Here is a 22,452-nt window from a genome sequence, read left to right as displayed (position 1 = left end):
CAATACTATGACACTAGATTTTTGAGAAAAGATTTTTATTGCAAGTTGACTCACAAGGAGACAGGAGGTCAGCTCAAATCTGTCTCCCTGTGCTGACTTTAAGGCAGTGATTTTATTAGAAAAGGTTTAGAGAGTGGATTCTGGAATTAAGCATGATAGAAGAAAAGGAGAGGTCTGGAAAGTCCTCAGGCATGCACAGATATCTCTTCACACCTCCTTATGTACCCTTGTGCAAATTCAAGTGCAGTTGGTATGAAATATATGGTGGAAATTCAGACTGTGAAGTCAGCCGGATGATTCTGGACAGACTGTAATTGGCCATATTGGTTCCAGCGGATTTCAGCCAGTTTTATTATCTTACAAGCTGAGGGAGTTTCAGTGTTTCAGCAAATTGTTTCTTGTTTTTTTTTTTTTTGTTGTTCTTTCAATCTGACACCCTACAAACTCTATGATTTCTGCTAGTCATTGGTTTCTTTAACTCTTTGGGGCACAGTTTTACTGCTGTAGTAAACAAAATTGATAAGGCCTTTAAACTTATTCAGTTATATCACAAATCTTTATTGAAGCCTGCTGTAGTACACTAGGCATTGTTCTAGGAGTTCGGTTATATTAGTGAATACAGATGGCACAGATTTCTACTCTCATGGTGTTCACATTTGGTTGGGTGGAAAAGATGAAAAATACTGAATATAAAACTAAATAACTTATATGCCAGGTTATACAAAATAGAGTAGAAAAGGGGATAGGAAGGGATGACAGGAGTTGGAGGTACATTACAATTCTAAATAGATTTGTTGGCGTTGGTCTTATTGAAATTGTTACATTTGAGCCAAGATTAGAAAATATGGAGGGCTAATAACAGTTGAGAAACAAAAGCATCCATTGAATTTGGCAAATTGGAAATTATTAAAGGTTTTATCAAGAGGTCTGAAAGTAGGCAACTCTTTTGCAGTGCTTGACTATGGAGGGGAGTAGAAAGAGCAGAAGCTAAAAGGCAACACGAAGTCGGGAGGAAAGTTGATTTTATAATGAATGAGAGATACACGGAGGGTGGAGAGTTTGGATTCATTACAATATTGACAAGGACTGACCTCTTTGTTAGGAGCAAAGATCTATTATGTACTTCAACAGAATAAAAGAATGAGAGGATGACTGAATCTGTGGATGTTTTCTTTTCTTTTGGCAGCAATAAGATGAAGGAGTTTCTGTCCTATAGACTCCTTTTTTTTTTTTCTATGAAATATAAGGCTGATAGGGAGAAGAAGGTAGAGTCTGAAGTCTGATGGGAAAGTAGTCATTGCAGAGTGGACTCATATGCTTATTAGAGAAACAAAGATTGCTTGGAAACATTTCACTTGCAATTTGAATTGGTGGGATGACTTCTAGATATAAAAATAGTGTTTTAAATGTTGCATTTAGTTTCATGAAAATTAAAATATTTGTAAACTAACAATTGAAGAAAGTTAAAATGTTACTTGCAATTGTGCACATAGCAAGCTTGAGGCTGCAGTGTATAATAGGGCTTCTTTCTCATCAAAAGTACCGAAGCAGGCAATTTGAGTCCCCTGTTATCTCATAAAATCATATCCTGTGTTGTCCTGGTAAACCAGCATACTGACAGAGGATTGCCCCTGGGTTCCACCTTTTCTCTTGATGCTCTGTTACCCTTGAATATCTTCCAATGTGATACAAATTATGTAATTTTTTTGTGCCAATTCTCAGATTACTGCCACTGTATGTTTCATTTTATCAAACTAAACACCACACATGCATGTGGAATTTCCATAGTTAGCACTTATATAGCATCTTTGTGACTTAAATAATCAGAGGAAAATTGCTTCAGACTCATGTTATAATTTTGTTTTACTTAGGTCACTAGTACTTGGAGTTGCTTTTATCCCCATCATTCTAGAGAAGATAATGTATAAAGTAATTCGTGAAACTCATTGTTGGGAGTTTTCACCCAGTATGTATTTCCTTTCTCTGGAACAAATCCCAAAGACGCCTCTTACCAGCCTATTAATCATTAATAATACAGGTGAGAAACAGGGCTGAAATATAGTGTCAATTTTTTATTATCAAAGATCTTTGGAAAGCACATACCTGAGAGACAATTGAAAACAAAAATGGTGTCTGTCCAGCTTGCTCCATTTTCAAGTGAAGGAAACTGATGGGTTAATTTTCTTTTTAAATATTTTTTATCTTGTATTATCTTTATTTCAATAGGTTTGTGGGAAACAGGTGGTGTTTGGTTACACGTATAAGTTCTTTAATGGTGATTTCTGAAATTTTGGTGGACTCATCACCTGAGCAGTGTACACTGTACTCAATGTGTAGTCTTTTATCCCTCAACCCTGTCCCACCCTTTCCCGAGTCCCCAAAATCCATTGTATCATTCTTATGCCTTTGTGCCTTCATAGCTTAGCTCCCACTTATGAGTGAGAACATATGATGTTTGGTTTTCAATTCCTGAGCTACTTCACTTAGAATGATGGTCTCCAACTCCATCCAGGTTGCTGCAAATGTCATTATTTCATTTCGTTTTATGGATTAGTAGTATTCTAAGGGGTGTGTGTGTGTGTGTGTGTGGGTGTGTGTGTGTATGTTTATAACTTTTTAAATCTACTTATTGATTGATAGGCACTTGGACTTGTTCCATATTTTCACAGTTGTGAATTGTGCTGCTATAAACATGTGTGTGCAAGTATCTTTTTCATATAATGACTTCTTTTCCTCTTGATAGATACCCAGAAGTGGGATTGCTGGATCAATCGGTAGACTTACTTGTAGTTCTTTAAGGAATCTCTACATTGTTTTTCATAGTGGTTTTACTAGTTGACATTCCCACCAACAGTGTAAAAGTGTTCCCTTTTTATCACATCCATGCCAACATCTATTATTTTTTGATCCATCTTCAGGTCTCGCAGCCGTGTGTACCAGCACCTGTTCTGGTGGAGGTAGCAGGGAAGTGAAGTGGACTCTGTGAGGGTCCTTGGTTGTAGTTTTGTGTAGTGTGCTGGTATTGGTCAGCCTCCAGCCTGGAGGTGGCAATTTCAAGAGAGCATCAACTATGGTAGTATAGGGAGGATGCAAGCTTCCCCTAGGGTCGCCTGGATAAGTATTCAGGTTTCTCAGGTGGGGTGGGTCAGGGCGATAGAACTTCCAAGAGATTATGTCTACCAGAGTGGGTGGAGAAAGACCAGCAGGTGAGGGTAGGGTTAGGCATGTCTGAGCTTGGACCATACTTGGATGGGGCTTGCTGCAGCTCCTGTGGGGCGTGGCGGATGGAGTTATGATCCCATGGAGATTATGGCTGCTTCTGCTGCATCGTATAGGTTGCCAGGGAAGTGGGGGAAAGCTGGCAGTGACAAGTCTCACCCAGTTCCCACACAGCCCACAAGGTGGTCTCAATGCCCCTATAACAGAACTGAGTTTGTTTCCAGGTAGCTGGTGAGCAGGACTGAGAATTCACCCCACGCTACAAGACTCCCTTTGAGAAAGCAAGCAGGGCCCTCGGGTTATGTGCCTTCCCCCTGCCATGGCTTCTGTGCTCGTATCTGCACTCCCTGATGATGCCCTCCCCCAAGATTCTGTCCAGGAAACTATGCATTTGGTTGAAATTGTTACAAAATTCAGCTGGAAGTTTCCTTCTCCCTGTGGTCTTTCCCCAATTCCACTGGCGGCCCTCCCCAAGGACCCTTCTGAGACAAAGTCAAAAATGGCTTCCCTGGGGACTGAGAGTGCCCACAGGGTTCTTCCCACTGCTTCCTCTCCCGCTATATTTCGCTTGGCTTTCTAAATTTATCGTAGCTCCAGGTAAGGTAAAATCCTCCCGTGATCTGGACCTTCAGGTTCCCCAGTGAGGATGTGTGTTTGGGGGTGGGCATTCCCCTTTCTCACCTAGGACACTCAGTTTTTCAGCTGTCTCATGGAGCCTGCAGCTGCAAGCCGCCTCTTTCAAAGGGTCTGTGGATTCTCTCCCTGATGGGTCATTTTAAATCCAGAGCTCCCTTGGTGGCAGGTGGTTGATTCAGATGTGGAGGCTGCATCATAGCTTGACTTCTCCCTCTGACCAATGTGACTTCCTTTCCATCTATGATGGAAGTCAAGTCACAAAACTTAATGGGCACAATGGCAAATATCAAGTTAACTTAATTTTGCAAAGATGTTTTGAATGGGTTACTAGTACTTTAAATATCACGGCAAGGTTAGTGCCATTTAAGGTTGATAGGATCACTAGGACAAGCCTGGGTGGTGAAGTATATTTTGCATGTATTATTCATAATTACAAACATTACACGGTTCTGGTAAAGTTTATAAAAGTCACTACTAGCAAATTTTCTTCCTGTGAGAATTGCAATCTTATTTTCGTAAACTCTTTTCACCTGGTGAGAATTATAAGATAAACGAATATATTTCTGAAAAGAATAAAGGAGCCCGTCACTCTGAAGATGGTAAATGGAACTTAATGTCGTAGCATCAGAATGAATAGTATTGTACTCCTAAAGAGCAAGGCTCTTTACTAAGCTATTCTGGGTTTTTCTTAACAAGATTGGAAATCATTATTATTTTAAGGTTTGACTTTGATTTTCTTGCTTTTTTTTTTTTTTTCCTGTTGCCTTCCTTCCACTACATTAGGATCGAATATTGAAGACCTCGTGCATTCACTGAAGCGTCAGGATATAGTTTTGGAAATAGATGACTTTAGAAACAGAAATGGCTCAGATGATCCCTCCTACAATGGGGCCATCATAGTGTCTGGTGACCAGAAGGTATGTTTGCTTCCATGCACTGTTTTATCATGAGTGGTTTTTTTGTTGTTGTTTTGTGTTTTTTTTGTTTTGTTTTTGTTTTTGTTTTTTTGCCACATTCTAATACTTTGAACTATAGGAAATTTAAATATGTTTTCCAAATTGGCATCATATTAGAGGAGGCTTGAAACTTTCTTTGTCACATAAAATGTAAATATTTGACATCTTTTCGTGTTAGTAAATGTTAATCCATTTCATTTACAAAACAAGTCACTTGAATTACAAAAATAATGCGTCCTTGTCCCAATTCAAAGAAGGCAGAAGCGTCAAAGAAAAATTAATAGTCTCCTCACTCTAATTCCACTCTGGTTATATACAAAGTATACAATAAATATATTTACTCTAAGAATTTAGAACTTATATTTGTGTACTTTTTTTTAAGGATTACAGATTTTCAGTTGCATGTAATACCAAGAAATTGAATTGTTTTCCTGTTCTTATGGGAATTGTTAGCAATGCCCTTATTGGAATTTTTAACTTCACGGAGCTTATTCAAACGGAGAGCACCTCATTTTCTCGTGTAAGTAGAGTATTGATTTATATTAGAGGCAACACAGCAGAGGGATAAAGGATGAGGGCTCTAGAGTCTACCACGTGAGTTCAAATCCTGCTTCTGCCACTTAACAGCAAGTTTGTTAGCTACTCCTTGCCTTTGTGTCTTCATCTGCAAAATAGGGAGTGTAATAGTACCTACTTTATAGAATTATTATGAAGAGTAAATGAATTTACTGAGTACCTAGAACATAGCATGGCATATATATATATATGTATAAATATATATACCAATTTAAATTTATTCAATAACTACTTCCCGAGTGTACTATTTTCTGGTACTTCTGGATGTTGAGAATACAGCATGAACAGAATAGACAAAAATCTCACCCACACGGAGCTTACATTCCTGTAAAGGAAAGAGGAAACATTCAAATACATGTTTGCTATTACTTATTCTGAAAGATCAAGAATCTTTCAAGTACTTTTATGTTTAGTCTAATTAAATTTTTAAAATTCAAAAGTTTTATGGAAAAATTTAAATATGTAATTCTTTACTTAGTAAATTAGATGTAACCTATCACTTCCTAGGCCTTATCTTGATCTATTTTTTTCATTACATTTATTAAGACTTGGTATTCTGTAGAGTTATGTTTTATGGCTGGCCTTAACCCTCTAGTTTAAAATCTTGTCTGATCAAGAATTACAGCCCAACATGGTATTAGAAGAGCCAAGATCCAAAAGGACACTGCAGAATTTAAAATAAAAGAGAAAAAAAAATCACAGGACTGTTGAAAACTCATAATTTTGACTTTGGTTTACCATGTACAACTTACTAGGTACTTAATGCATATTTACTGAAATCAATGAATGGATTTGCTTGGAAATGAAGAATACCAGAGATACCTTAAACCTAAATCCTTAATTTTATGTCAGATTGTCAGATTTCCCTGGAGAATTAGATGAATATAAGACATATACACTGATTAATGCAAATGCAAAAGTGTGAATGTGTGTATAGACACCCACATATGTATATGTATATCTCCAGCACAAAGGGATTTATGATAAAATATAGTCCAATCCTAAAATTATGATTTTTTGACAGTTCTATTGTTTTTCATCATTTTAAATTCTGCAGTGCCTTTTTGGGTTTGGCTTCTTTATGTTCTACAACTTAGGATGTGAAGTGCAATTTTTGATCAGATGCAATTTGGTTATCCTTTCTAAATTGTCAAATAATTCCTAACTGATGTGTTTGATTATGATAGATAAAAAAGGGAAAAAATTATAGAAATCATGTGGATGTTAGTGAAAATATGCATAGTGGTTTTAGATAACGAAATTTTATTGGAAAATTGCATAATAAGAAATTAATACTGTATAATACAAACTCTAGTTTTCTGCAAATGAGATAGGGTGATTTAATTGTAAGTAGAGAAACTATCTAATATAAAACAATACACTGTCTCTCTAGATGGTAATAGCAATGTGCTACCAGTTCAGAGCAAAAATAGGAAAAATACAATCAAAACTTAGTTCTAGTAATTCCTCAAGAGTGAGATCTAATATAATTTCATCTATTTCCCAATACTTCCAGAGTTAATCGTGCCTGTATTTAGCCTTGTTTACTTTTAATACAGAATCAATGTTGTCTCGCCTTTTTTTTTTATTTTTTATTTTTTAGTCAGCCTCCTTCTAACTTCCTCCAGGACTTTTCAGCAGATGCTTTAATGTTTAAAGACCCTCCTAATTTATTTTTCAGTGGAACTGAGTTCAGACTGAGTTTGTCATTGTTTTTCAAATATGAACTTCTTGAGAGCAATAATTATACTTGACTTATTTCTAGCACAAAAGATGATGCATTGTACGGAGCAGAAGCTCTATAAGTGTTTGTTGAATGGATGAATGAGTGGGTAGACTGGATAACCAGTCATGCTGTGCACCGTTTATTACCATTATGGCACAGCTTTCTCTTCTGCAAGATGGGAACTGCAAGCGGATAATCTGTAATAGTCCTATTTAAAAAAAATTTTTATTTTAATACTTGCTTTTTCTACCTCATAAAGTAGATGTAACATTCAACTAAGATATTATTTTCAAAAGTGTTTAATGTATCACACAACCATGAGACATTATTATCATTACTGTGAAGCATGTTACAGTTAGTCTTTGTCAGACAAACTCTTCACTCCATTACTGTAAAGACATAAAAATTATCTTGCAGCTTTTAAGTAATATTATATAAAGAGTTTTGGATTTTTCAGAATTAAATGTATTCTGGGTTTACTGAGTGCAAACCGCTGTAGTGCACCCTGCATTTAATAAAAAAACTTTCCCTTTCTGTAGGGAAAGTAGGTCTGGCTGAGCATGAGACAGCTCTGGAGGAAGAAAGATGGTATTTCGCGTTTTCCCCTCAATGGTAGCAGGAAGCTTGCCCGGGCCTCTGGGCGCTGCCAAAGAGAATTCCATAGAGAATATCAAGATAAAGAAATTCTGTGGCCGGGCGCGGTGGCGCACGCCTGTAATCCCAACACTTTGGGAGGCCGAGGCGGGCGGATCACGAGGTCAGGAGATCGAGACCATGGTGAAACCCCGTCCCTACTAAAAATACAAAAATTAGTCGGGAGCGGTGGCGGGCGCCTTTAGTCCCAGCTACTTGGGAGACTGAGACAGGAGAATGGCGTGAACCCGGGAGGCGGAGCTTGCAGTAAACCGAGATTGCGCCACTGCACTCCAAAGAAAAGAAATTCTCCTCCTGCAGAAAGTAGCCTGGGTTGACCCTCCTTATCACCTGCAGTCTGATAGAGGGTACCTTTCCTTCTGACTCTTCTGCTTCTGCTTCTTCCTTCTTCCTTTCTTTTTCCCAGTGTTTTGGGGAATGTTATGTTAATCCTTAGATGGAGTAAATAGAAATGGAGCTGAGGAAGGAAGTTACTGTGGAGGCTTTTGCTTCAGATGCAATGAGACACACATTTATCTTTTCCAAGTAGACTTTCACCCTGCACAGAGCTGAATGGGTCTCAAGTGGCCAGTGGGCCCCATAGGGACCCACAAGTTACCTGAGTTTAGTTTCCGAATCTGCTTACTAAGATTATTACTCATGAACTCACAGAATATTTGTCTTAGCATATTACCTCCAGACATCAAATACATTCATTGTTGATTGCTCCAACATGTTAGGTAGGTCTCTTACATGGGGTTCTTATTCTTCCCTTTTGACGAGGTTCAGGTAGAGCTCTCTCTCTTTCTTTTTTTCTTTTTTATTTTTTTTTGAGATGGAGTTTTGCTCTTGTCACCCAAGCTGGAGTGCAATGGTGTGATCTCGACTCACTGCAACCTCTGCTTCCGGGGTTCAACAGATAGAGCTCTTTAATTTACTTTTTTGCTAAACCGAATCAGAAGACAGAGGAGACAATTTAGATACATAACCTTCTTCTCTTGCAATGTATATCAATCTAGACAAAATTAATGTTAGGAGGGCTTGTCAAAGAAGCAATTTGGATATTAACTTGTCTCCTGTGGATCCAGGGAAGCTGAGTTCTCTCTTAGTCCCTTATGAATAACTTTTAAAATATTCAAATGGAAATTATGTTCCTTTAGGAAAGTTAAGAATTTCAGTCTTTTTCTAGTTGTTGCATTTTTGCCAGAAACAGGTATTGTCTTTTGAAAGAAAACCATAATTATTCATTCTTTTACTCATGCATAGCCAAACAAAATAATCAATTATAGTAAGAATAGGGATTAGTATAGTATATTTTATTGCTCACCCACTGTGGAGGATAATTTATTTTTATTTTCAGTCATAATTTCCCTTTTACTCAGATTTAATAACCTCCTTTCTCAGGGACACCTCGAATCTTGGGGCTGATTTATATCCCAGCAGAAATCATAGACCGGAGGTGCTTCCACTTTAACATACACTAGTATCACCTGCTGGGCTTGTTAAAACAGATTCCTGGACACCATCCCCAGAGATTCTGATTTAGTGAGGTCTGAGAACTCGCATTTCCAGTGAGTACACAGGTGACGTTGATGCTGCTGGTCTGGGACCACACTTAGAGAACCAGTAGCATAGAAGAGTCACTAGCTCCACAATTCTGTGAGGCTCACGTTCCTCTCGATTTGGCTGTACATTGCCTCTGATTGCTGCAGGTGTTCTTCTAAAGCTGTCATGACTTCTTTTAATAACCTCATTTTCACACTGTTTTAAAATTATGCCATTTTTATTTCTTATTATCCTTCTAGACTTTGAAATGTGTGCTTCACTAAGCTGTCATCTGTTCCTTAGCTACTTGTTAGTTCTTGCCTGATACTGCTTCCTGGTCTGTTTTCAATTCTAGTGCTTTCGTCCTTGCTTTCATCTTAAAAACGACTCTTCTTAGTTATTGAACACCTCCCATATAGCAAATGCTACATGTAGCAAATAAAAATATTATTTCACTATATACATACATATATATATATATATATTTTATTTTTGAGACAGAGTCTCACTCTGTCACCCAGGCTGGCATACAGTGGCAAGATCTCGGCTCACTGAAACCTCTGCCTCCTGGGTTCAAGTGATTCTCCTGCCTCAGCTTCCCAAGTAGCTGGAATTACAGGCATGCACCACCACGCCCAGCTAATTTTTTTGTATTTTTAGTAGAGATGGGGTTTCACCACGTTGGCCAGGCTGGTCTCAAACTCCTGACCTCAGGTGATCCACCCACCTCAGCCTCTCAAAGTGCTGGGATTACAGGTGTGAGACACTGCATCTGGCCTCACGATACATTATTTCATTTAGTCCTCACTAATGCCTCTGAAGTTGGTATACTTAAGTTGCAAATAGAAATATACTAAGGAGTGTAATTGGACATTCACAAGTCAAGTTCTAATATGGCATTGGAATCTGAATGATGAAGGATTCCAATGCCTATATTAGAACTCTGCCTAATAATGACTTTCATTGGTTAGCTCTGACTTTCTGTGTATCTGGACCCCCTGATCTTCCTATCATATATTAATATTCAAATGCCAGTCAAGGACCAACAGAAACTAACAAAAGTGTCTGGACCAGCATACAGGAAGAGGAGTAAGTGACAAAAGAAAAACTCATGTGAATTTCATAGAATAGTAGCATTAAATGGCAGATTGAAAGAAGTGTAAAAAAGAATTATGCATGTAAGAAGACAATTTTGTAGCTTAGGAAATTGAAACAGTAACAAAACTGATAGAAATGGGGAAGTGGAAGAGGAAAGTTTATTTGGAGGAGATGCTAGTATTAGTTTTTGACTTAGTATATTAGATAAAGCAGAGTATACCCAAATAGATACTTTATGTGGAATATTTTAAAAGCAAGGAACCCAGAGAAGTAGATGGAGATGATGCATACTTTGGGAATCATTAGGATGAAGTAGAGGATACGCAGAAGAGAGATGGGGGAGCAAAGAAAAGCAGAGATTTAGGGTAGCAAATTAAGCTGTACCCCCAAGTAGAGAGTACAGGATATAAAGGAGGAAAAATGTATCTATTTAGTTGGACCCAAACTGCTTGTACACTCTAAGTACAGTAGACCCCTTATCCATGATTTTGCTTTCTGTGGTTTCAGTTACCGTTGGTCAACCATGGTTGAAAAATATTAAATAGAAAATTCTAGAAATAAACAATTTATCAGTTTTAAATTGCACACGGTTCTGAGTAGCACAATGATTTCTTGTCCCATTCTCAGAGAGGAAAACAGATATGTGCATCAACCAATGACATTGGCTCATTTGACATCAGGCAACAGGATCAACAAGATGGGAAATACCACTTCCCAGGGGTGATACTGGGAAGCGGGGATATGGAGTTTCTAGTGCTCCCCTTCCCTTACACTGATGATTGTGCATTTGTTTAGCCCCTGGTAATCTGGTTCTTCCCACGTCTTTACTAATACTCTTAGAACAACCTTTTCATTGCTGCTTTTTTGCACTTCCACCTGCACCTGCATTTATGACAAAAACTTATCTTTTCTGCACTCCTTTTCTTTAGTTTTTTTTCTTTTTTTTGGCATAATAATAATAAATTACAGCATCTGGAAAAAAACTTAAAGACCCCTCAATGCCTTGACAATTGTTTAATTTAAACAATTCTAGAAGTCAAATTATTTAGGCAGGGAAGATTTGCTCTCTTCTAATTACATCTTGCACGTAGGTAGGCATAATGCCTAAACATAAGTCCAGCTTCACAACAGTTACTATTAGAGGCCAACTTGGAAATAGGGAACTGGAACAAATGACAACTTAACTCAGTGCTTCAGAGATGATAACTGTAGCTCCCTAAAGTATCAGATGCAAATGTAAAAGAGAAACTGCTCATGCCCTGTAAGTACAGTAGACCCCCTTCACAGTGATTTTGCTTTCTGATGTTTCATTTCCCTTTGGTCAACTGTGGTTCTAGAATATTAAACGGAAAATTCCAGAAATAAACAATTCATATGTTTTAAATTGCTTGCTGTTTTGAGTAGCACGATGAAATCTTGCCCTTCCTGCTTCACACCCAGGAAGTGAATCATCCCTTTGTTTGGTGTGTCCACACTGTATATGTTACCCATTAGTCACTTAGTAGCCATTTCAGTTATCAGATTAAAAAACCATAATATGTATAGGGTTTGGTACTATTGAGGTTTCAGACATTCACTTGGAGTCTCAGAATATATCCCCTGTGAAAACAGAAGACTACCGTATATACATATAAAATTGAGATTTTGAATTTCTTTTATATCATCCTGTTCCTGGGAATGGAACCTGCCACTAAGGTTAACAAAACATGTTTGCTTGTCTCTTTGCTTCTTAAATCAGGTGAATGCTTCCAGAGTTTTTCATTATTTCCCGGAAGCGTATCGTATAATGTTTGTATAATTTGTAACAATTGCAACAACTTACTGATGTGTTTTCATCTTTCAGGATGACATAGTGCTGGATCTTGGTTTTATAGATGGGTCCGTATTTTTGTTGTTGATCACAAACTGCATTTCTCCTTTTATCGGCATGAGCAGCATCAACGATTATAAAGTAAGAGAGAGAGGAAATTAGAGAGATTGAGATTGATTTTATCTGACTTTAGTAATTGGAATTTTATTGTTTTATACACACAGGGTTGTACTTTGGTTAATGTGTTTACACATACATTAAAATCTAATATCATTATAGATTGTAGTAAACACATGATTTCAAAGAGGTAGAAAGTTTACCATTTAGCACAATAAAATTGCCTCAGCTGTAAAGGAAACCATGCTAAATAAACTTCAGGGATGAAGATGTGGTACTGTTTGATCCATGCAGTTATTTCACAGTTCCAAAGGGAATTTAGATTTTTAACTATGGCATGAAATGTCAGACATACAATGTTTCCAATTATTTAACTATGCTTTAATAAACTGGACTTTAAAAATATAGAGTGTAGTCATCTTCGTTAATCTGTACCAATGGGTAAATGAACTTTAAAAATAGCTGAGACTTTCATGTTGAACCAATAACTACACATTTCCATTGGGGATGCTAGACACTTAGGAGGATGCTTTTTGTCACACAGACACTATACCACACTATATCTAAAATTTATTAAACATTTTTTTTTTACATAACCATAAAATCTTTTCAAACTAAGATCCCTTCCTCTATCCCTTCTATTTCTTTGTCAGAAAAAAGTTCAATCCCAGTTATGGATTTCAGACCTCTGGCCTTCAGCATACTGGTGTGGACAGGCTCTGGTGGACATTCCATTATACTTCTTGATTCTCCTTTCAATACATTTAATTTACTACTTCATCTTTCTGGGATTCCAGCTTTCATGGGAACTCGTGTTTGTTTTGGTAAGTGATCACTTTTTCCCCAGGCCAATTATGATAGTAGAATCAAAATGAAAATTCATTTTCATGAATGTTTTCTCATTAGCAAAAGGCATGTAATATGCAAGAAAATAAGAACATTGCCTTAGACAGCTTTATGACATGATTCTCTCCTCTCCTCTTTCCCTCTATGACCTGCCGTTTCTAATCTTGCCATTGATCCTTATTCTTTGCAGGCGGTATGCATAATTGGTTGTGCAGCTTCTCTTACATTCCTCACATACGTGCTTTCATTCATCTTTCGCAAGTGGAAAAAAAAATGGCTTTTGGTCTTTTGGCTTTTTTATTGTAAATATATATACATGCATGCACATTTATATTAAATTTTCTTAAAGTTTTTTAAAATGCAAATTTAAGTATAAATACTTTGCCTAGAAGAGAATGGTTTTTTGTTTTTCTTTTGTACTTTCATTATTGTTGTACCATGTTTATGGGTTCAGAATGTTTTGTTCATTTTATTTCCTTTATTTTCCATGTGTTCTTTGAGGTTTCTCTTTCAGAACTCTGTTTCTTTGGAAAGAGGTAAAATATTTGTAGAAACCATGGCATGTCACAGCTGAAAGACTAGATCATTTGGGACGGTTTCTTCATTTTACAGAGTGGGAAAAACTGAAAAGAATCAGACTTAAACCCAGGCTGCTCAACTCAGTGAGGTTTTTCTCTTAAATAATTCTCCTTACTTAAAAACAAACAAACAACAAGCATGATAGGTGACTATATAGACTAATAAAATAAATAAGAAACTGTTTTCTTAATAATTTACTTATTACTTCAGGCATATGCTACTGCATCTCCTTCCCTATCACTAGCTGATATCTTCTTGAGCAGTTACTTATAGCTTTTTGACCATTTCAAACTTTCCAATTTGTTAAGTACAATTCACTTAAAGAACTAAAAAAAAATCTAAAAGATTGGTCAATCCAAATCATAACTTTCTTAAGCAGTATAAAACTCTCTCCCCAGGCTCATCTTAGGCATGCCCTTAGTTTGGGGATCAGCGGTGAGAAAGCAAGGTCTACACTTTGACTCTGTTTTTTATTTTCTTCTGGATTTTTCCTTTCTCTTTCTGTGGACAGGGTGGAGGGATTAGGGTAAAGGGACCAAAGTTTAACTTCACTGGAGCTGTTACAGTTACATTGGTTGACCTTTGTGAGTAGTATCTAAAAGTTGGATTTAGTATAAACAGGAATATCACAAATACAACCAGTTGTAGAATTCAGTATGCCAGCAGAAATCCTAAAGGCTACTAAATTGCTTCTAAGCTTCCAAATCTCATCCCTGTGACAGCTAATCACATAATTCCTTGGGCCAGTTTTATCAGTGGCTGTCCTGCAATGGTCAAATGTCATAACCAAGAGTAATGTCTTCTAAACCATCGATATTAGTCATTGATCTTTACTTTTTTTCTCTTCTAATTCCATTATAAAGGTAGGCTTGTCAGTTTCACTTTTTAATTTAATCCAATTTTGCTTTGTATATTTTGAGACTATTTTGTTTGGTGCATTGAAGTCTGGAATTCTTATACACCAGCCCTATTTATTCTTACAGTTTTTGGTCATAAAGTCAAATGTATCTCATATTAATATAGGTACACCAGATTTCTTTTGTTCAGTATTTGCTTGATAAATCTTTTTTGCCACGTGTGTTTACTTTTAACTTTCATTGTTGTTATGCTTTAATGCCTGTCTCTTGTAAAAGAAATATAGTTGGATTTTATTTGTTTTTTAATTCAGTCTGACAACCTGCTTTTAATTTAGTGAGTTTATTGTGATTTTTGATATTCTTGAAGTTACACTATTTTACTTTTTGCTTTGTGTGTGTGATTTCTCTTCTTTCTTCCCTTTTTTGTTTGTTTGATTTTGTTTTTATTCCATATTTTTCTTTTTTCTGGTTTGAAAGTCAAAATCTATATTTTATTACTTTGTATTAATTTGCTAGGGCTGCCAAAGTAAAGTACTGCAGACTAGGAGGCTTAAGGAACAGAATTATTTTCTCACAATTCTAGAGGTCAGAACTCCAAGGTCAAGTTATCGGCAAGGTCGATTTCTTCTGAGGCCTCTCCCATTGGCTTATAGAGGGCCATCTTCTTCCAGTGTCTTCTCATGGTCTTCCCTTCAGATGTGTCCCTGTCCTAATCTCCCCTTCTTACAAGGACAATAGCCATGTTGGGTTAGGGACTCCTGCAATGGCATCCTTTAAACTTAATTACCCATTTAGAGACTATTTCTAAATATAGTCATGTTCTGAGCTACTGGGGGTTAAAATTTAAACATATATATTTTGGGGAGGCAAAACTCAGCCCATAACACCCCTGAAAATTTTTTTACATGGTAAACTTAACAAAGCCTAAAGTTAATAAATATCCTACTTCCAACACCGTATTTTGGGGATTTTATTATTAATAATTTCTTACCCTACTTACATGCTGTTGTCTAGTGTTTTGGTTTTCTTTTTTTAATCCCTCAAATAAGCATTTTTATTAACATTTTAAGAACTTAAAAAAGATTTGTGTACATTTTAAATCAATCCATTTGTTCACTAATCATAATAGGATTTTAGTCTTTTTTTCCTCCCTTTTGAGATCATTTTTTTTTGTTTGTTTCCCAAAATGCATCATTTATATATTCTTTTAAGCAGGTCAGTTAGCTATAAACTCTCGTAGTTTAAAAAAAACTTTTTCACCCTCATTCTTAAAACATAATTTAGCTGCTTATGCATTTCTAGGTTGACAATCCTTTTCTCTTACCACTTTGAAAATTCACTCTTTTATTGCTTACATTTTAACTGTTCAGATGTCTGCTATCAGTCAGTTGCTGTCCTTCACAGGGGCTCTCTCATTGACTAACCTTTGACTTTAGCTTTCATTACAATGTTTCTAGGTGTGATTTTCTATTTATCTTTATTTTTGTATAAATTCTGCTGCCTGGAATTCATTTCTGTCTTCAGTTTAGGAAAATTCTCAGCCAATACCACTTCAAATATTGCCTCTCTGACTTTAAATCTCTACTGAGATAATATTAGCTTTTCATACTATTCTCTACATCTGGTAGCACTTCATTCAAATTTTCCATGTCCTTGTCCTTGCTGCCTTCTGGGGAAAGCTTCAGAAGTTTCTTTCAATTCACTTGTTTTAAATTCATCTGCATCTAAATTATCTTTACTCATTGACTACTTAAAATTTCCATTTTATTTTCCAAAACTCTTTTTGGTTCTCTTTAAAATATGCTTAGTTATTTCTCATAATCTTTTGTTACTTGCTATTATTTTATATTTCATATTTGATTTATTTCAACATTTCATTGAAAACAATATTTCTACTTGTTGACAATTCTAGTCTCAAAAGTCGTCTAGTGCTTATTGCCTTGTATGTTTGATAATTTTTTTTGTCAAGGAGAGGAGCTCATTCTTCGTTGACCTTAAAGTGTGGAACTCCCAAGACTATATTAGAGATGTTTCGTCTTCAAAAGATTTTCAATTATTTTTGTGAGAAGTGCAGTATAGAATCCATCTAAGATTGTATAAGCCAACTTAGAGTTTCATGCTTCAATATGGGATTTACAAGGAGCTCCCATCAAGAGGGTTCATTTGAATCTCTTAAAGTTCTTTGCAGGGAATGACTTTAAAGAGAACCCAAATCATATCTTCCTAACCCATGGGCTGGTATGGGAACTTGTCCTCAGCCCAAGCAGATATTGTGTTTACTTAATGGCCCAAGTTGGGTTTCAGGCTTTGTTTTTGTCCTTAAAGAATTTCCTCACTTTTTTCCCCCCCGAAATTAGCAGTGTATTTAAGGGACAGTTGTTTCAATTTCCCCAAATTTAATTGTACAGTATGGGTAAGACCCTTTAGGGTATCTGTTATACCATATCTCTACATACAGATGTCTACAACTAACTTTGAGACTGCAGTTTTATAAAGCAGTGAATGTAGAATACAGTTTGTAACAGATGGAAGAATAAATATAGAATGCAGAAGCAGAAACAGGAAGTGTTTAATTACTCCTTACAAGGCATTGTTGTTGCTATCATTGCTTGCCAGAAGGAATGGTTAATGAAGACTTCTTTTTTTTTTTTTTTTTTTTGGATGAGTAAAACAATATAGATGAGGTAATTAGTGTAGTAAGATGACAAAAAGGAATGGAATAAAGAGGAAAGCAGCAAGATGGTCAAAGATACATTCTTCACTTGCATTGTTAGATTTAGAAAATCTAACTTAATTTTTTGTTTTTTTTTTGAAACGGAGTCTCACTCTGTTACCCAGGCTGGAGTGCAATGGGGTGATCTCGGTTCACTGCAACCTCCACCTCCCAGGTTCAAGCGATTCTCCTGCCTCAGCTTCCCGAGTAGCTGGGACTATAGGCATGTGCCACCACGCCCAGCTAATTTTTTTGTTTTTAGTAGAGATGGAGTTTTACCATCTTGGCCAAGCTGGTCTCGAACTCCTGACCTCAGATGATCTGTGCCTTGGCCTCCCAAAGAGTTAGAATTACAGGAGTGAGCCACCACGCCCGGCCAGAAAATCTAACTTAATTTTTACACAATACTGAAGATATATTGCCATATATTTTGTTATGGCAATAATTACAAATACTATGGCCTTTAAATCTTTGAGGAGATTCTGAAATATACACAATGTTTACAAAATAAGCTGATGAAACCCTGAACTTATTTCAGTTTATATTGTTTATTCCTTCAGAAATATGGAAGAAACACTGTTTATATGCCTTTTTGATATGTATCATATTTATATATCCACTTGTTCATACCATTATTTCACTGCTTTGCAGTGCTACCTTGGTTTATCAATCAAGACTATTCTGGCCTTTCTGGTTTCTTCCATTAATCTGTTTTTCTATTTATACATCAATACCATGCTGTCTTTATTATGGTAGCTTTATTTGAGAGAGCAAACCTTCCCACCTTGTTCTTTTTGAAGTATCTCAGCTATTTTTGATTCTTTGCATTTTCATGCGCTTTTTAGAAACTGCTTGTCAAATTCCACAAGAAGTGATATTAATTGGGATTGCATTGAATCTATAAATTACTTTGAGGGAGAAATGATATCTTTACATAGTGAATCTTCCAGTTCACAAACATTGTCTGCTTCTCCATTTTAGGCTTTAAAAACATCTGTTTTGTATATATAAGTTCCTGGTATCCAACACATTATATATTGACTTGATGTATGGACAGTTGACTGATACAATATCTCCTTAGGAAAGTATAGTGATTAAGAATTTTGGCTCTAGCGTCAGATAGCCCCAGGTTTTAATCCTTAATGGTCTGGCACTTAATAGCTATAAGAAATTGAACACATTATTTCAGTTCTTTTGAGTTTCAGTTATTTAAACATCAGAATATATGTATAATAACAGTAGTACTTTTAGTGTTTTAGGATTGAGATTTTAAAAGAGCATAAACTATTACAGTGCTGGTAAACTGCTCATTAAAATATTTGATAAATAGTAAATGTTCATGAGGAATTATTATCCTCTTCTGTATTAGTCTGTTTTCACACTGCTGATAAACATATACCTAAGACCAGGCAATTTACAAAGAGGCTTAATGGAGAACTCACAATTCTATGTGGCTGGGGAAGCCTCACAATCATGGCAGAAGGCAAGGAGGAGCAAGTCCATCTTACATGGATGGCAGTAGGCAAAGAGAGAGCTTGTGCAGGGCAACTCCTGTTTTGAAAACCATCAGATCTTGTTGGTCCCATCCACTATCATGAGAACAGCACAAGAAAGACCTGCCCTCATAACTCAGTCATCTCCCCCTGGGTCCCTCCCATAACACATGGGAATTATGGGAGCTATAAGATGAGATTTGGGTGGGGACACAGAGTCAAACCATGTCATCTTCCTTTTCTTCCTCCAAGTTTATTCCTGTAACTACAGTAACTATTTAACAAAATGTTTTGAATAAGCTGGGCTCTTAATATGCATATTTTTGATTATTTGGTGAATAAAAACAGAAAAATAGAAATCCTCCTTATTCTTTGTCCTTCCCAATATTTATTCATTCATTCATATTGATTGTATCTTCCTATGTGCCAGATACTTTGCTTGGGATATAACCATGAACAAAGCAAATTTTCTGCAATCAGGGTACTTACATTCAATGGAATATAAAAGAGAATGATTCCTGTTCAAATAAAAATATATTTGACCCCTGAACAATGTCGGAGTAAGAGGCACCAACCCCCTGCCCCATGCAATTGAAAATTCATGTGTAACTTTTGACTCTCTAAAACTTATACTCATAGCCTATTGTTGACTGAAATCTTACTGGTAACATAGTTGCTTAACATGTATTTTGTATATTTATTATATACTGTATTCTCACTATAAAGTAAGCTAGAGAAAAGAAAATATTATTAAGAAAGTCATAAGAAATATATATTTACTATTCATTAAGTAGAGATGGATTATCATTCTTGGTCTTCATTCTTGTTGTCTTCATTTTAAGTAGGCCAAGGAGGAAGAGAAGGTAGAGCAGGAGTTGGACTTGCTGTCTTAGGGATGTCAGTGAAGGAGGTGGAAGAGGTTGAAGGGGAGGTGGGAGAGACATACAGACACACTTGGTGTAACTTTACAGAAATATATTATAATTTCTGTCTTTTTGCTTTTTTATTTCTCCAAAAATATCTCCATATAGCTCCAATCCTTTTTCTACTGCTTTAGTTTCAGTGCCTGTATCATAGAAGATTCCATGTCAGAAAATAAGTCAAAATGAGCCTTGAATAATCAGCATCCTTCGTTCAGATTGTCTAATTTTCAGATTGTCAGTTCTTTTTTCTGGCACTGCTTCTTCTACATCTTTCTCATCATCTGGCAATGGAAACCCTCCTTTCCATCAAATTGTCTTCTGTTAATTTCTCTGGTGTGGTATCTATTAGTTATTGAATTTCTCCAAGATCCAGATCTTGAAACCCTTCACTCCCCACCCTATTTGCTCTATTTACAATCTCTTTTTTATTTCCTTGATTAGTTCTATTGTAAATCCTGTGAAGTCGTGCACAACATCTGGACACAATTTTCTTCAGCAGCAATTTATTGTTTCAGGCTTGATGGCTTTCACAGCTCTTTCTATAACAATGGTGTCCTCAGTGGTGGAGTCCTTCCAGACTTTCATGATGTTCTCTCTATTGGGGTTCTCTTCTATAGTTTTGACAATCCTTTTCTTACAGTATTGTGTGTAATGAGCCTTAAAAGTTCTTATGACCCCGATCTAGAGGTTGGATTAGAGATGCTGTGTTTGGGAGCAAGCAGACCACTTTGTTACTGTCAGTGTTGAACTCATGTTGTTCTGGGTTACCAAGGGTGCTGACCAATAGCAAAATAACTTTAAAAGGCAGTTCCTTATTAGCAAGGTACTTGCTGACTTTTGGGACAAAGCATCGATGGAACCAATACAGAAAAAGAGTTCTCATTGTCCAGACCTTCTTGTTGTATAACCAAAAGACTAACAGTTGGTGTTTATCTTTTCCCTTCAAGGCTTCAGTGTTAGCAGCTTTATAGATAATGGCAGTACTGATCATCAACCCAACTGCATTTGCACAAATAGCCTATCCTTTTCTATCTTAAATCCTGGTGCTTGATTCTCTTTTCTAATAATCACTGTCATTTGTGGCATTTTTTCCCCCGAGAATAGGGTACTTCCATCTGTATTAAAAACGCATTCAGGCAAATATACTTACTCTTCGATGATTTTATTAATAGCAACTGGGAGCTTGTCTGCTGCCTCTCGATTGGCAGAAGCTGCTTTCTCTGTTATCTTGACATTTTAAAAGTTAAACCTCTTTCTAAAATTATCAAAGCATCCTTTGAGGGCATTACATTCTCCAGCTTTAAATCTTTAACCTTTACTTTAAGTTGTCATATAATGACTTCACTTTTTCTCAAATTGTATTAAAGCCTATGTATAAAAGTTGAATCATCAATAGGAGATAAAAAGGTATTTCAAAAAAAGTGCAAGGTTTTTGGGCCTGCTTGTGTGGCTACAGTGGCAGATGCATAAACATCCTTTTCTTATTTTTACAATGGTCCTTTCACTGGATTTATTTATTTTGAAATGCAGGCAGCTGCAACTGCAGACCCCAATCTATGGTACATATCAAACAATTCACCTTTTTTCTTGTAATGTCATGACTTTTTCTCTGCTTCTTGGGAGAACTTCCAGAATCACTAGTGGCAATTCCTATAGGTCCTATGATTTTTTTTTTTTTTTGAGATGGAGTCTTGCTTTGTCACCTAGGCTGGAGTGCAGTGGCGCGATCTCCACTCACTGCAAGCTCCGCTTCCCGGGTTCACACCATTCTCCTGCCTCAGCCTCCTGTGTAGCTGGGACTACAGGCACCCACCACCACGCCCGGCTCATTTTTTTTAAATGTATTTTTAGTAGAGATGGGGTTTCACCGTGTTAGCCAGGATGGTCTCGGTCTCCTGACCTCGTGATCCGCCTGTCTCGGCCTCCCAAAGTGCTGGGATTACAGGCGTGAGCCACCGCGCCCGGCCTGGTCCTATGATATTATTCAAAGTTTATGGTATTGCACTAAACACAGTGAAAGATCTGCAAGAACCAGGAAAGGCCACTTTGTACTGTGATATGCCATTTGCTTGAGAGTAAGGAGATGATTAGACTCACACAGCATTTTAAGGGAATATTCACAACACTTGAGCTCATCACAGTAGCAACAGGAGGTGACTACAAAATTATTACAGTAGTACAGCGTGTTCTACAGTTAATTTTATGCAGTCACAATTTAATTCTGCATCTTTATGTTCATGTTTTTCTTGATTGCTAATGGCAACATGTGTGGTATGTAAGAGTTTCTCTGTGTGTTTTGCTACAGTTTAACTTTTAATAATAGATTCGTTTATAGGTTACAGTAGTAAATGACAAAATAGACTAATATCTACGTATATTTTATGCATTCATGATATACTTAACTTTTCTTTAATTTTTTTCAATATGTCTAGACCATGTGGTTCATCTGTGAGGTTTTCAAATTGTCACAAATCTGCTCCCAAATTTCTAACATATTTATTGAAAAAAATCCACGTATAATAAACTAATGTTGTTCAACGCCAACTGTATATACTCTTCGGAATGTCGTGTGAATTTTGAATGGCAGAAGAACTGGAGCCAGGGAGCCATTTTAGGAAACTACGAACAGTCTGAGTGGGGATATGGGCTACCCTTTAAAGTGACATCCATATAATTTACCTCTGAGAATGTTCTAAACTGTTCAATATTCCTACCTCGGATATGA

The 22,452-nt window shown here is 36.6% G+C and overlaps 1 protein-coding gene across 1 annotated transcript in view; it reads left to right on the top strand.

The window, feature by feature from the left end:
* LOC105469058 (ATP binding cassette subfamily A member 10) overlaps positions 1-22,452 on the top strand; it is a 95,665-nt gene that overhangs the window by 53,941 nt on the left and 19,272 nt on the right. Inside the window, 7 exon segments of the mRNA XM_071083513.1 lie at positions 1,872-2,038; positions 4,639-4,772; positions 5,194-5,331; positions 12,233-12,340; positions 12,970-13,140; positions 13,353-13,432; positions 13,434-13,464. Of these exon segments, the coding sequence (XP_070939614.1) occupies positions 1,872-2,038; positions 4,639-4,772; positions 5,194-5,331; positions 12,233-12,340; positions 12,970-13,140; positions 13,353-13,432; positions 13,434-13,464 (829 nt within the window).

The sequence above is a fragment of the Macaca nemestrina genome, chromosome 17 (assembly GCF_043159975.1).
Source record: "Macaca nemestrina isolate mMacNem1 chromosome 17, mMacNem.hap1, whole genome shotgun sequence".
Classification (NCBI taxonomy): Eukaryota; Metazoa; Chordata; class Mammalia; order Primates; family Cercopithecidae; genus Macaca; species Macaca nemestrina.
Note: the sequence above shows the minus strand (reverse complement) of the source record. Positions and strands in the feature narration are given on the sequence as shown.